This window comes from Rhamphochromis sp. 'chilingali' (genome assembly GCF_963969265.1).
Source record: "Rhamphochromis sp. 'chilingali' genome assembly, chromosome: 11".
Taxonomy (NCBI): Eukaryota; Metazoa; Chordata; class Actinopteri; order Cichliformes; family Cichlidae; genus Rhamphochromis; species Rhamphochromis sp. 'chilingali'.
In genome coordinates, this window is record NC_137938.1 from 23,392,391 (window position 1) to 23,407,932 (window position 15,542).

Genomic DNA, 15,542 nt, shown 5'->3' on the forward strand with positions numbered 1-15,542 from the left:
TGTAATAAAACACATTTCGGGAAGCTACACTGGCCCATTATCTGTTTTTTGTGCAGTCAACCTGAAATTCTGGCTCTGTTGTGTTTCTCTTGAACTCTGATGCTCAGATTTATAAATCATCAAACTCCTGTCAGCACGAAATCTCATTCAAGGGTGAATTTTAGCGTTGGAGGAGGGAAAGAATGAGCCCTGCAGAGACGACACCAAACAAGAAGTGTCACAACTCTGGATGAGACCGCCTGGCACAGCTCACTCAGACCAGAGCCAGCATGTCCACACGAGTGACTGCGGGTATCAAAGCGAAGGGCTCTTGTGGGTCCAGAAATGTGTTTTTTGGTGTTGCACCTCAAAAGGGTCTTTGTGTGACTGCAGCAGGGACTGTGATGCATGGAAAGCTAGAAGGCGGGAAAAGAGTAGTGAAAGGGATGCGGAGTTTTGAGGAGATCCCTCACACTGGGAGGAATGGATGGCTCAACCTGCTGAAATTCTGGAGAGAAAATCGCTTCCAGCAGCTTCACAAGCACATGGAGAGGACCTTCAACACGCTCGGACCCATCTACAGGTAGAGGGAAGTTTAAAGCTTAAAACGTTCTTCAGTATGTTCGTGTGCTTACCAAATATCCTTTCTGTCTCTCTGTGTGACTGCAATAGAGAAAAGCTCGGCACCCTAAGCAGCGTGAACATCATGCTCCCATCTGACGTCAGTGAGCTCTTTAAGTCAGAGGGTCTGCACCCCCAACGGATGACCCTGCAGCCCTGGGCGACACACCGGGAAATACGCAACCACAGCAAGGGCATCTTCCTCAAGTCAGTTCCACATGTGTGTTTTAAATTACTCGTGAAGTGGTGATATGCATCTGTGCAAGCAGTCACACGATGGAGACTCCTCTCCCCTCCGTGGGTAAAATCCCATTATTCTACTGATTAAAATTTAAGAGTCAAAATTTGACTAAATCATTTCAATGTTCCCTCGAGGGATGGAAACAACTCCATGTGGGTGTGTGCACATGAATGTAATCACTTGTACCATCATCGTGTCTTTTGGGGGGTGGGGGGGTAATTTAATCAGGCATGGAAAGTTTTTGTTCATCATTTAGTTTCTTAGTTGCTTCCTGCTCATACATTTGACTGAGAGATGGTAAAACATCACTGTGAAGGTACAGCACTCTGGTGTGAAACACAGATAACAAGCAATAATTATGACTTTAAAAAGCAGACTGAGGTTGTTCATAAAACAACAACAAAATACAGCGAAATTTCAGCCCTAAAAGAACAGCTTTTCCAATGAGATTATAATTATAAGGAGAAAATGCAAAATTAAAGCAAAAGATGAAGTTTTCTCATTTCTTATTGGAATATTAGAACAACTAAATGGAGCGCACTGCAAAGGCTGTGGTCACCATAGAGATTATATATAATATTTAAAATTATACACAAAAAGAGGTCTCTAGACATCCTTATACTGTGTGTGTTGTTCGGTTGTTGGTTCTGACATAAAGGTCCTTTTAAAAGTTCTAATATTAGTGCATTCAGACATTTTCTAATTCAATATTTTCAATATTTTAAGCTTTTAAATCCTGAACCATGAACTCATGCAAACGCACACAAAAACTCATGGCTGTAAAGGGTTGAGTGGTAAAGGCTGCTGGAAGTTTGTAGCCACTGATTCAGATTTAGTGTCACCCCCATAAAGCTGGAACTCTCATGCGACTTTAAAAAAAGACCAAAACTAGGCTGAGAAATCCCAGTGGACTGAAATATTTTTCATAATTCAAACAGTGAATTCTTTTTTCTTATTGTTTTACATCAGAATTTTCAAAGTCATCAGTTCTCTTTTAACAGACTTTAATTTGCTTTCACTCAACCACAGAAACACGCTGTGGTTTAACTGCACATGTAAGAGCTGTGCATTTAAGAAAATGCTATACACTTTAAATGAACTGATTAATATAATTCAGCTATTTAAAGATGGCTGTTGTCACGAGTGACGAGTTGTTAGCTACGTGTTTGTACCTGTTAAACATGATAATCCCCCACTGTCTTCAGGAAAAGGAAGTTTTCCCTGGATTCTGAGCAGTCCTGTGACAGAGTAGCTTGTAATGACCTTTAGCAGCCACAACTTCAAGTAATGACTTTTGCTTTGTGTTGGTGTTTGCATGATTGTCTCACTCTCTCACAGTGTTGTGGGGGAATTTCCCCCCTATCTTCTTTACAAAATCGATTCAGTTCAGTTGCTTGTGGGAATTTGAGAGCCTGCAAAACGAGCCCAAAGATCATGCCTCCAACACCGCGCCAGACGGTGTTTGTGCTGATCTACTAAGTTTGTTTTTTTCCAAATGTGGTGCTGTGCTTTCTGGCAAAACAGCTCTACTCTCTCCAAAAGGACATTGTTCCAGAAACCTTGTGTTGTTCAGATTTAACTTTGCAAACCGAAACTGTGCTGTCATGTTCTTTTTTAGAGAGACGAATGTAGAGACGAGATGTATCTCTTGGTTTTTTTCTGTGAACATTGCATAATCTGACCTTGGGGTGAATTTGCAGGGACATCCAGTCCCGGGAGGACTGTGGCATTGTGTTAACACACCTGACTGCTCCAGATCAGCTCACTCCTCATTCCTATGGAAGCAGTAAAGGTGTACTTATTTTTGCACCTGATTATCTCGTGTCCTATGAAAACTTTCTTTGTTGCATATTAACTATTGCAACGTTTGGGTAAAGGTAGACGTGTGGTTGGGAAGAGGTCAAGCACCAAAAAAAGAGACTTCTCTCAATCTGGCTTTCTTTGAATTCATGTTTAGACAATGATAAGTCTGACTGGGAGTCAGACTTGAACACGATGTCCTTATTTTATTTCACAGTGACTGAGCAGATATGAAATAAGCTCATTTTAATGCTTAGCGTGCACCTTTCTCTCCACAGGAATGGGGAAGAGTGGAGAGCTGACCGTCTGCAGCTGAACAAGGAGGTGATGATGAGTGCAGCAGTAAAACGCTTTCTCCCTCTCCTTGATGAGGTGGCGAAGGATTTCTTTCAAATGCTGCAGACAAGAATGGAAAAGGAGGGAAGAGGAGAGAAGGGAAAATGCGTTCTTACCATCGATCCCAGTCCTGACCTTTTTCGTTTTGCACTGGAAGGTTAGAGGTCATCAGCCCCATGATATGAGACCTTTGTGTATCTCTAAGTGTCATTTTACAGCTTGTAAAATGAGTATTCATTAATTCCTGTTTATTTACAATGAAGCCAAAAAAGTAGACTTTCTTTTTCTATGTTGGAAAAGTGTGGAGAGGTGTGAAATGATGGGTGTTTGACAGAAACATCCCATAAATGTCAAGTCTAATTTTTCATGCGGCAGTGATCGACCTTGAAGCCCCGAGGGATGGAAGGCCACGGATTCATGTCGCTTCCCCGTTTTGACAGGCTTTCATTCAGCCTAACTATCAGGTCTATGCATTGACTCACAAATGCTGATGTAAGCTGCGCCAGTTTCTGACGTCAGAGGAATTACACAATCTGCAGGAGCATCACCTCTTTAAAATCTTCAAAAAAAGAAGAAGAAGAAGAAGAAGAAAACGCAAATAGATCAGTGCTGCTGCTCTCTCTGTCCTTTAATTCTAAAATATTCACACCTAACATGAGAACCGAACCTCATCCTATCCCCAGGCGTCTCTTAGCGTACTCTGGGTGTAGGAGGTCAAAAAGAACATGCACCTTTAAAAATAGAAATGGCAACAAAGATGATCAAAGCTCCAGCGTTATTTCAGCAGGTCTGCTCCTTTCATGTGCCTATCTGCTGTATTCCATGTTCGCAAGTGTGAAAGCCTGTATGACTCAGTGTACACTTGTTTGCATCTGTGTGTATGCGAGTGGGAAGGGGGGGAGAGCTGATGACTTTGAGTCACGCTGCTCTGCTCCTAATGGAGCCCAGCACAAGAAACCAAGTGCTAAGCCGGAGTAAGAAACTCTACTCCAGTCGCTGATGTCGTGTTAATATAACTTGAACATGTTTGATTGGGAAACATCATGCGCACCGTGGGGAGATCTATATTAAAAGGGGTCTATTTTTGTTTGTTTTTACATAAATAAGAAAAAATAAAGTGCATTTTTGAAATTGTTTAACTGTTATTTGGAAAAGATTAATAAATTGATGACACATAGAGACATTCAAGACAAAGGTCAATGTAATCCTCCATGAAGTTTAATAGTTTATTTATTTTTAAGTCCTTTGCTTGCTCATGTTTTAGGTCATCAGTCATCTATCTCATCTTAACCCGCCTATACCTCTTTCTTTTCCTCCCTTCCTCCCTCTCTAGCTAGCTGCCACGTGCTCTACGGAGAGCGTATTGGCCTCTTCTCCTCATCCCCCTCCCTGGAATCTCAGAAGTTCATCTGGGCCGTGGAGCGAATGCTAACAACCACCACTCCTCTCCTCTACCTGCCCCCTCGCTTACTGTTGCGCATGGGTGCTCCCCTGTGGACCCAGCACGCCACTGCTTGGGACCACATCTTCAGTCATGGTAGGAAAGGGCCATAATCGCAAGAGCGTCATATCAGCATCAGCATGCTTCTTTGTCCTTTCACTTCCACAACCTGACTGTTTGTCTTCCAGCGGAGGCGAGGATCCAGAGGGGGTACCAGCGCTTGTCAACCTCCCTGGATAGAGCATCTCCGGCTGGGACTGCTGGAAGCCAGTACACTGGAGTTCTGGGGCAACTCATGGAGAAAGGGCAGCTATCTTTGGACCTCATCAAAGCCAACATCACTGAGCTGATGGCTGGAGGGGTGGATACGGTGCGTGTGTTGGTGTGTGTGTGTGTGTGCCAATATGTGTGATAGCCTGACTTAGCCTGGGTCTCTATACCTAATTCTGTGTCACGTCTCATCCTATCCTCTCTTCAGACAGCAGTACCCCTGCAGTTTGCTCTGTTTGAGCTGGGACGCAACCCTGAGGTGCAGGAGAGCGTTAGGCAGCAGGTGAGGGTGTCGTGGGCACAGGCTGGTGGGGATCCTCACAAAGCCCTGCAGGGGGCACCACTTCTTAAAGGCACAATCAAAGAGGTCCTCAGGTAAACACGTCAAGAATCTGACTGCACATGGTCTCTTATATCCATTTGTTTGCACATGGAAAATAAATGAGAACGGCACCTACACATACACATCTCTGCAGTCTGTCCTTACATCTGTCTCCAGTGCCCACACAGTGGAGGGCACCTCTAATACACGTCCTAATGCTCACATATTTTCATTCACATGTCACTCTGAAGCACTGTGGATCTGCTGACATGTGACTCCTGTATGTTTTTTCCACGAATGTTTGCCAAAAATTTCATTGCAGCATCTCAAACTCTGTAGTTTATGTTGTCCCCATGTGCTGGTACCCATGGTCCTAATGAGACGATGGATGGTGTACTGGGAGATCTCCTTAATCTGGAGCAGTGCATCACTGACCCACCACCAAACCAGTCAATGCTTAACAATGTTACAGGCAGTATAATGTTTTCTATGGATTCTCAGGTTCACCCTGAGCACATGTCTGTCACATGTTCTCATGGCGAAATACACAGGGCATCAGTGATTGGCCTGTCAATTCTGGCATTCTGTGCAGTCAGCACAGGCCCCACTGCAGGACATCGGACCCTCGGGCAACTCTCATGAAGTCGGTTTCTGATTGTTTAGTCAGAGACATTCACACCGGTGACCTGCTGGAAGTCATTTTGTAACTCTGGCAGTGCTCATCCTGTTCCTCCTTGCACAAACAAGCAACACCTGGCAGTCTCACGTACTGATGTGGCATTCTGGAGGAGTCCAGAAACGATGTGGGCTTCATAGATAATTGGCAAACCTTCTGGAGGAAACCTGGTCTTGTTAGGAGAGACAGCATCCATCCCACTTTGGATGGAGCAGCTCTCATTTCTAGAAATATGGACAAATTTATTAAACCCCCCAAAATATGACCAGAGTTGGGACCAGGAAGCAGAGTTGCAGTCTTACGCCTCTCTGCAGCTTCTCTCCTCTTGCTACCCCCCAAAAACCCATTGAAAAATCTCCATTGAGACTGTGTCTAACTACCAGAAATCCCGAAGCACAGGCCGAGGGGGCGGTGTGGCAGCAATTTTTCACACCAGCCTATTAATTAACGAAAGACCAAGACAGACTTTTAATTCATTTGAAAACCTGATGCTTAACCTTGTCCAACCCAGCTGTAAAACTCAGAAACCAGTCTTACTTGTTATCATCTATCGTCCACCTGGGCCTTACACAGAGTTTCTGTCTGATTCCTCAGACTTTTTATCTGATGTAGTGCTCAGCTCAGATAAAATAATTATTGTGGGTGATTTTAACATCCATGTTGATGCTAAAAATGACAGCCTCAACATGGCATTTAATCTGTTATTAGACTCAATTGGCTTCTCTCAAAATGTAAAAGAACCCACCCACCACTTTAATCACACTCTAGATCTTGTGTTAACATATGGCATAGAAACTGAACATTTAACAGTGTTTCCTGAAAACCCTCTCCTGTCTGATCATTTCCTGATAACATTTACATTTACAATAATTGATTACACAGAATCAAAACAAGCAAAAACAACCAAAGAAAACAACCCCCCCAAGGTCACCGTCCCAGAGACCGACCGCGCATCCAGCAGCGGAGCAACAAAAAGAAAAAACGCCACAAAACAGTCTCAGGCGGCCCATCAACATAACAAAAGAGTTCAGGGGGCCTACCTCGAGTCCAAAGGCGGCGACATTGCCGCTCCGGCGGACGGCCACGGGTCCGGCAGCAGCAGCAAAACAGTTCCGGGGGCCTGCCACAGCTCCAGTGGCGGCGGCACTGCTGCCCCTCCGGTGGCGAGTCCCGGGTCCAGTAACGGCGGCGCTGCGCCCCAGGCGGCCTGCCCGGGATCCAGTGGCGGTGGCGGCGCTGCTGCTCCTCCGGCGGCCTGCCCCGGGTCCGACGGCGGCGGCGCTGCTCCCCAGGCGGCCAGCCCGGGATCCAGTGGCGGTGGCGGCCTGCCCCGGGTCCGGCGGCGGCGGCGCTGCTCCCCAGGCGGCCTGCCCGGGATCCAGTGGTGGTGGCGGCGCTGCTGCCCCTCCGGCGGCCTGTCCCGGGTCCGACGACGGCGGCGCTGCTCCCCAGGCGGCCTGCCCCGAATCCAGTGGTGGCGGCGCAGCTCCGGTGAACAACGGCGAGGTATGGTACAAGGCCGATGACACGCCGGCCGATGACGCAGACGCGCTGGGCGTAGCTGGCGTGGAGGGCGCGCTAGACGCGATGATCCGTCTGACTTGCCGACCTCCAGTTCAGGCTGAGCGGGTCTCTCCGGACCTCCGAGCTCCTCCGGTGGCAGCGCGGGCTCCACAGGCTCGCCGAGCTCCTCCGGCTCGACTAGCTCCACCGGCACGCCGAACTGCTCCCGCTCCGGCTCGCTGAGCCCCTCAGCTGGCGGTGCGGGCTCCTCCGGCTCGCTGAGCCCCTCCCGCTCGCTGAGCCCCTCCGGCTCGCTGAGCTCCTCAGCTGGCGGTGCGGGCTCCCCCGGCTCGCTGAGCTCCTCAGCTGGCGGTGCGGGCTCCCCCGGCTCGCTGAGCTCCTCAGCTGGCGGTGCGGGCTCCCCCGGCTCGCTGAGCTCCTCAGCTGGCGGTGCGGGCTCCCCCGGCTCGCTGAGCTCCTCAGCTGGCGGTGCGGGCTCCCCCGGCTCGCTGAGCTCCTCAGCTGGCGGTGCGGGCTCCCCCGGCTCGCTGAGCTCCTCAGCTGGCGGTGCGGGCTCCCCCGGCTCGCTGAGCTCCTCAGCTGGCGGTGCGGGCTCCCCCGGCTCGCTGAGCTCCTCAGCTGGCGGTGCGGGCTCCCCCGGCTCGCTGAGCTCCTCAGCTGGCGGTGCGGGCTCCCCCAGCTCGCTGAGCTCCTCAGCTGGCGGTGCGGGCTCCCCCAGCTCGCTGAGCTCCTCAGCTGGCGGTGCGGGCTCCCCCAGCTCGCTGAGCTCCTCAGCTGGCGGTGCGGGCTCCCCCAGCTCGCTGAGCTCCTCAGCTGGCGGTGCGGGCTCCTCCAGCTCGCTGAGCTCCTCCGGCTCTCCGAGCTCCTGCTCCGGCTCGCAGGGCTCCGCAGCTGGCAGTGAAAAAGAAATCAGGATGGTGGCTGCAGGCAGACGAAACGGTGGCGGAGGTACAGCTGCAGATGGTGAAGCAGCGGGTGGTGTAGCGACCTCAGACCAAGGTGACGTTACCTGCGTCGTTAGCTCGTCCACTGCAGACACAAACACAGATGGTGAGGGAAATGGAAAATTGTCCGTACTACTCACCACAGCCGGCTCTTGAGATGTCCGTGGATGTGGCTGAGGTGAGGAACGCCGGCGGCGTGAACGTCGTTTTCGTGTAGACGTCGGGGCCGGCGTCTCAGGCTGTGAATCCACCAGCTGTCCGGGCCGGTGAGCAGCCTGAGGAGGAGAGTGGAGGTGGAGGGTGGAAAGTAAGAAGTCCAAGACGACAGGATTAAGGTCGTCAACCAGCCAGGGAAATTTAAAAAGCGTCTCCTGCAGCCGCCTCTCCACGGCGCGACGCAAACCTTCCGCGGGCTTCTCCCACCATAACTCACAGAGTCTGTAAACCCTGTCCATAACCTCCCTCCTGAGCCTCTCCTCAGAGACCGCTGGGTCCATACGTGGCGGGATCATTCTGTCACGGTTTGGCATGGCACACCGTGGAAGGAGTGGGGAAGGAGGACCCAGGCGCGGTGCTCTACGTATAGACAGTGTTTATTTACAGAGGGTGATATCAAACAACAATAAATCCCCGTGTTTCTCCCCAGACTCCCGTGTCGTGTCCTCCAAGTGCTCTCTGCTCCCGTGTCTGCACTCCCGGTGCTCGCTGCTCCTTAAGCCCTCCACGCTCCTCCTGCGGGAAACAATAGCGGCAGCAGTCAGGACACTGAACAATGGCAGGCATACACTACACGACCAAAACCTAAACTGGGTAACTAACGTGGAGTCCCAAGCAATGATCCCGCGTCGGTGGGAGCTCCAAGACTCTCTTAAGTAGCTCCCCCGACGAGGCCTGATCAGCAGCAGGTGTGTGGCTTCGGGTGTGGCCAGTCCCCTTGCAGGGCCACACCCTCCAGGCCTGACGCCGCCTATAAACAAGTGCTCAGCCACCCACACACACATACACAAGCACAGGGGGAGGGGGAGCAACACCAAAATACACAACAATAATAATAATAATAATATAATACATGACTGCTCAGGGATCCTGGGTCGCCCAGTCCCAGGACCCTGACACTTTCATATCAAAAATCCTTGAAAGAGTAGTTGTCAAACAGCTATCACAGCACAGAAACAGCTTTAGTGAAGGTTACAAATGATCTTATGGCCTCTGACAGTGGACTCATCTCTGTGCTTGTCCTGCTAGACCTTAGTGCAGCATTCGATACTGTCGACCATAATATCCTATTAGAGCGATTAGAACATGCTGCAGGTATTACAGGTACTGCACTGCAGTGGTTTGTATCATATCTATCTACCGGTAATAGACTCCAATTTGTGCATGTAAATGGAGAGTCCTCTTCACACACTGAGGTTAATTATGGAGTTCCACAGGGTTCAGTGCTAGGACCAATTCTGTTTACATTATACATGCTTCCCTTAGGCAGCATCATTAGAAGACATAGCATACATTTTCACTGCTATGCAGATGACACCCAGGTCTATCTATCCATGAAGCCAGGTAACACACAATTAGTTAAACTGCAGGAATGTCTTAAAGACATAAAGACCTGGATGGCCGCTAACTTTCTGCTTCTTAATTCAGATAAAACTGAGGTTATTGTACTCGGCCCTGAAAATCTTAGAAATATGGTATCTAACCAGATTCTTACTCTGGATGGCATTACCTTGGCCTCCAGTAACGCTGTGAGGAACCTTGGAGTCATTTTTGACAAGGACATGTCCTTCAACGCACATATCAAACAAATATGTAAGACTGCTTTCTTCCATTTGCGCAATGTCTCTAAAGTTAGAAATCTCCTGTCTCTTAGTGACGCTAAAAAACTAGTTCATGCATTTATTACTTCCAGGCTGGACTGCTGTAATTCATTATTATCAGAATGTCCTAAAAACTCCCTAAAAAGCCTTCAGCTAATCCACAATGCTGCAGCAAGAGTACTGACAGGGACTAGAAAGAGAGAGCATATTTCTCCTGTTTTGGCTTCCCTTCATTGGCTTCCTGTTAAATCCAGAATTGAATTCAAAATCCTGCTCCTCACACACAAGGTCTTAAATAATCAGGCCCCGTCTTATCTTAATGACCTTGTAGTACCATATCACCCTATTAGAGCACTTCGCTCTCGCTCTGCAGGCCTACTTGTTGTTCCTAGAGTATTTAAAAGTAGAATGGGAGGCAGAGCCTTCAGTTTTCAGGCCCCTCTTCTGTGGAACCAGCTTCCAGTTTGGATTCGGGAGACAGACACTATCTCTACTTTCAAGATTAGGCTTAAAACTTTCCTTTTTGCTAAAGCATATAGTTAGGGCTGGACCAGGTGACCCTGAATCCTCCCTTAGTTATGCTGCAATAGACGTAGGCTGCCGGGGATTTCCATGATGCATTGAGTTTTTCCTTTCCTTTCCAGTCACCTTTCTCACTCACTATGTATTAATAGACCTCTCGGCATTGAATCATATCTGTTATTAACCTCTGTCTCTCTTCCACAGCATGTCTTTCATCCTGTTTTCCTTCTCTCACCTCAACCAGTCGCAGCAGATGGCTGCCCCTCCCTGAGCCTGGTTCTGCCGGAGGTTTCTTCCTGTTAAAAGGGAGTTTTTCCTTCCCACTGTCGCCAAAGTGCTTGCTCATAGGGGGTCATATGATTGTTGGGTTTTTCGCTGTACCTATGAAGCGCCTTGAGGCGACTTTTGTTGTGATTTGGCGCTATATAAATAAAATTGAATTGAATTGAATTTTTAATAATAATAATAATAATAATAATAATAATAATAATAATAATGGATTGCATTTATATGGCGCTTTTTGGGGCCCTCAAAGTGCTGTACAATTCCACTATTCATTCACTCACTGGTGGAGGCAAGCTACAGTTGTAGCCACAGCTGCCCTGGGGCAGACTGACAAAAGCGAGGCTGCCATAACGCGCCATCGGCCAGTCTAGTTTTATATGTAAAAACGGCCATTGTTTTTCAAAAACAAGAGGACTGATTTGCCAAGTTTTTGGTGGCTTTAAAGAACATTCTAGATAAGTGAAAAATGTTCCTTGAACTAAAGGTCCTATGCTTCTTCAATAAGTCACTGCTGATCACCGCTGTTTCATTGTTACAATTAATGACAATTATGCCTTTGTAAAATACAGCAAATAATAATTTTTATTATAAAGACTTATTCCTTAAACAAGATGAAAAAATACTGCGTCAAATCCATAATACATAAAAATAATTTGTTAAAGTGTTTGCTTCTGTTTAAAAGAATATAAAGATGGTGACCTCTAATCTCTACTTCTGGCTATGATATTATGTTATGTGCATAACAGAAAACAAGGTTGTGCTGAATACTAAAGACATGCGAAACAGGTGAGAAGAACAAATTTACACATGAATATGTAAAGCGAAAGACAATAGAATAAAATTAGAGAGGCATGAAGACATTTCTTTTTTTTCACAAGTTTCATTAAAGTGAGAAAATTATTGAAGCTTGTGTACATACAGAGAAACGCTGCCCTGTTTAATTAAGTACATCTATGCCAATTTTAAACAATGAAAATATCTGTTAGAGTTAGACAAACTCAGAAACAGTTTTTGTTAACAGTTTACCTTACATTACCTCAAAAAGCACCGAGTATCTGGTGAAAAGTTGCTGTTATCAATTGGCAATTACTAATTAATGTTATTTGCGGCCAGTGTTGGGGAGTAATGGAATACCTGTACCCGCCTTAGGTATTTAAAATACAAAATATGAGTAACTGTATTCTGCTACAGTTACTGTTTAAGCAGCGATAATTAGAATACAGTTACTTTGTTGAAATGAATGGATTACACAGCGGCCTTTTTCCATTTTTTTCCCCAATTTGAATCAAAACAACAGAATTTGAATCAAAACAATGGAATTTGAATGAAAACAATGGAAGTTTAAAACAAACAACAGAATTAGAATGAAAACAGCGGAATTAACATGGAAACGACGGAATTTTAATGAAAACAACAGAATTTAAGAACAAACAATGGAATTTGAATAAAAAGAGTAGAATTAGAATGAAAACAAAATCATTTGAATGAAAACAACGGAATTTCAATGAAAAGAACAGAATTTGAATGAAAACAACGGAATTTCAATGAAAAGAACAGAATTTGAATGAAAACAATGGAATTTGAATGAAAAGAACGGAATTAGAATGTACAGAACAGAGTTTGAATGAAAACAACGGAATTAGAATGAACAGAACAGAATTTGAATCAAAACAAAGGAATTTGAATGAAAACAACGGAATTTCAATGAAAAGAACAGAATTTGAATGAAAACAATGGAAGTTTAAAACAAACAACAGAATTAGAATAAAACAACGGAATTAACATGAAAACAACGGAATTTTAATGAAAAGAACAGAATTTAAGAACAAACAATGGAATTTGAATAAAAAGAGTAGAATTTGAATGAAAACAACGGAATTTTAATGAAAACAACAGAATTTGAATGAAAACAATGGAAGTTTAAAACAAACAACAGAATTAGAATGAAAACAATGGAATTTGAATGAAAACAACAGAATTTGAATGAAAACAATGGAAGTTTAAAACAAACAACAGAATTAGAATGAAAACAACGGAATTTGAATGAAAACAACAGAATTTGAATGAAAACAATGGAAGTTTAAAACAAACAACAGAATTAGAATGAAAACAACAGAATTAGAATGAACAGAACAGAATTTTGAATGAAAACAACAAAATTTGAATGGAAACAATGGAAGTTTAAAACAAACAACAGAATTAGAATGAAAACAATGGAATTTCAATGAAAAGAACAGAATTAGAATGAAAACAACGGAATTAGAATGTATAGAACAGAGTTTGAATGAAAGCAACAGAATTCTAAAACAAACAATAGAATTTGAATAAAAAGAGTAGAATTAGAATGAAAACAAAAGCATTTGAATGAAAACAACAGAATTTGAATCAAAACAATGGAATTTGAATTAAAACAACGGAATTTGAATGAACAGAACAGAATTTGAATCAAAACAATGGAATTTGAATGAAAACAACAGAATTTGAATCAAAACAATGGAATTTGAATGAAAACAACAGAATTTGAATCAAAACAATGGAATTTGAATCAAAACAATGGAGGTTCAAAACAAACAACAGAATTAGAATGAAAACAACGGAATTAACATGAAAACGACGGAATTTTAATGAAAACAACAGAATTCTAAAACAAACAATAGAATTTGAATAAAAAGAGTAGAATTAGAATGAAAACAAAAGCATTTGAATGAAAACAATGGAATTTGAATGAAAAGAACAGAATTTGAATGAAAAGAACAGAATTTGATCAAAAACCAAAGAATTTGAACGAAAACAACAGAATTAAGCTGGACTACCTGTGCACCCTCTGTAGGGTCCAGATCCGCCTCATGCAACCAGTAATGACCCTGACCCTAGCTAGCTACAGGGTTTTTCTAAATAATAATCAAAAGTTGTCACTGGAAATTTCACACAGGAATATTGTACAGTAATTAATGTATGACACATATTATATATAGACAAGAAGAAACTAATTTTTCCTTCAACTCATGTATGGAAAAAAAAATCATCAACTGTCTGAGTGTCTGTGTTTATCAAAAGGCACCTAAATGAGAATTGATTACCAGAAATCTTGATTATGTCAGACAACTCAACTAATGGAGGATTCAAAGGTAATGTGTCAGAAATTTTAAGCTTTCAATGTCTGGATTGCTTTTGGTTTAGGTTGTACCCGGTGGGAATTACAGTGCAGCGGTATCCAGTCAGAGACATCGTTCTCCAGAACTACCACATACCTGCTGGGGTGAGTGTTTGGACTGTAACTCTGATTCTTTCTGTTGCACTCACATAGACATTCATATACATTCATCTGACTAACATGCGTTTGGTGGTAAATTCTCCTCAGACTTTGGTCCAGGCCTGTATTTACCCAATGGGGAGAAGTGAAAAAGTGTTTGAGGATCCACTGCGCTTTGACCCCAGCCGGTGGAGCAGAGAAGAGGGCCAAAGGGTGGAAGCCGCAGGATTTCGCTCACTGGCATTTGGCTTCGGGGCGAGGCAGTGTGTCGGGAGGAGGATTGCTGAGAGCGAGATGCAACTTTTTCTCATGCATGTGAGTGACAGCAAAAAAGTGAAAGGGGAAGAGTAAGGAAGCAAGAAAGCAAGTTTTGGGATGGGATGAAAGTGAAAGGACAATGATGCAAGAGGACAGGAAGAAGTGGAAACATGAGAGCTCAGTTATAAGGCTGGTAAGAAGTAAAAGCTGTGCATTTAAAAGAATAGAAGACTTCAGTTCACTCAGTGCTTTATAAGTCATTGTTTTGCAGTGAATTAATGATTCGGTTCCCTATAAGGACCACTTTACATTACTGGCTACAGTGAAGATAATAGCTACATTAATAGTTATAAACATTAGTTATAAACAAGTTCAATTCAATACACTTGAATTTATATAGTTCCAAACCATAAGAACAGCTGACTCAAGGTGCTTAATATTGTAAGGTGAAGGCCCTATAGTAAAACAGAGAAACTCCAACAATCAACAATCACTACAGGCAAACAATTTGCAACAGTGGGAAAGAAAAACTCCCTTTTAATAACAAGAAACCTCCTGCAGTGTTGGGCAACTTCATTGGTTCATGTTTCATGGAAACAGGGTGATCAATGGAGGAAAAAAACAAATTGTAAAGTTTAACACTGTTTTCAAATCCTAAAACTTTAGATGGAATATGTTTATTCAACCAGTAAGAAAATCTCTCAAATAAATGCGAAGTAAAGTTTGTTTCACTAAATTATAGTTCACCCGAAGAGAAACGAAAAAAATCTAAGTAGCATTTTGAGCAGATACACCTATTTCTATTCCGCCCCTCACTGTAGCATGATTTTAATCCCTGTAAACGTCTCTGCTCTCTCTTCCTCTCTTCCTTGATGCTTCCACCCCTCCACTCTCCTGCCTCCTCCCTCTCTGCATGTCTAGATCCTGCTTAGCTTCCATCTCAGCGTGCCGTCCTCAGAGGACCTCAACACCACAGTCACCCTCATCCTCCAGCCCGAGACTCCGCCGAGGATTACTTTCAGCAAGCTCTGACACACACACATGCTCAGAGGAGAGTCATGCTGTTACCATTTGACAAGTTTAATCACGTAGGGTTTGCGCGCTTTAATAATTTATTTCCGATTATTCCTAATAAAGAGCTTTTTAAGCGTCCTTACACACTTTGCATTGGAATGAAGATAAATAAAGATGAATTTTATCCACTGTTGTTATTGTTTTCGTCGTGACAAAGGCAGCACCCACAGGTGCAGCAT

General features: G+C 44.5%; 1 protein-coding gene across 1 annotated transcript; it reads left to right on the top strand.

Annotated features, from left to right (window-relative positions):
- Positions 1 to 269: 269 nt before the first annotated feature.
- On the top strand, positions 270 to 15,341 carry cyp11c1 (cytochrome P450, family 11, subfamily C, polypeptide 1; the record flags this gene model as incomplete). The annotated part of the gene is made up of 9 exons (XM_080896662.1): positions 270 to 562; positions 652 to 807; positions 2,920 to 3,134; positions 4,311 to 4,514; positions 4,607 to 4,788; positions 4,897 to 5,063; positions 13,959 to 14,037; positions 14,140 to 14,346; positions 15,211 to 15,341. The coding sequence occupies 9 exons, from the start codon at positions 270 to 272 to the stop codon at positions 15,319 to 15,321; spliced, it is 1,614 nt and encodes a 537-aa protein (XP_080752788.1). The 3' UTR covers positions 15,322 to 15,341.
- Between the last annotated feature and the right edge of the window lie 201 nt (positions 15,342 to 15,542).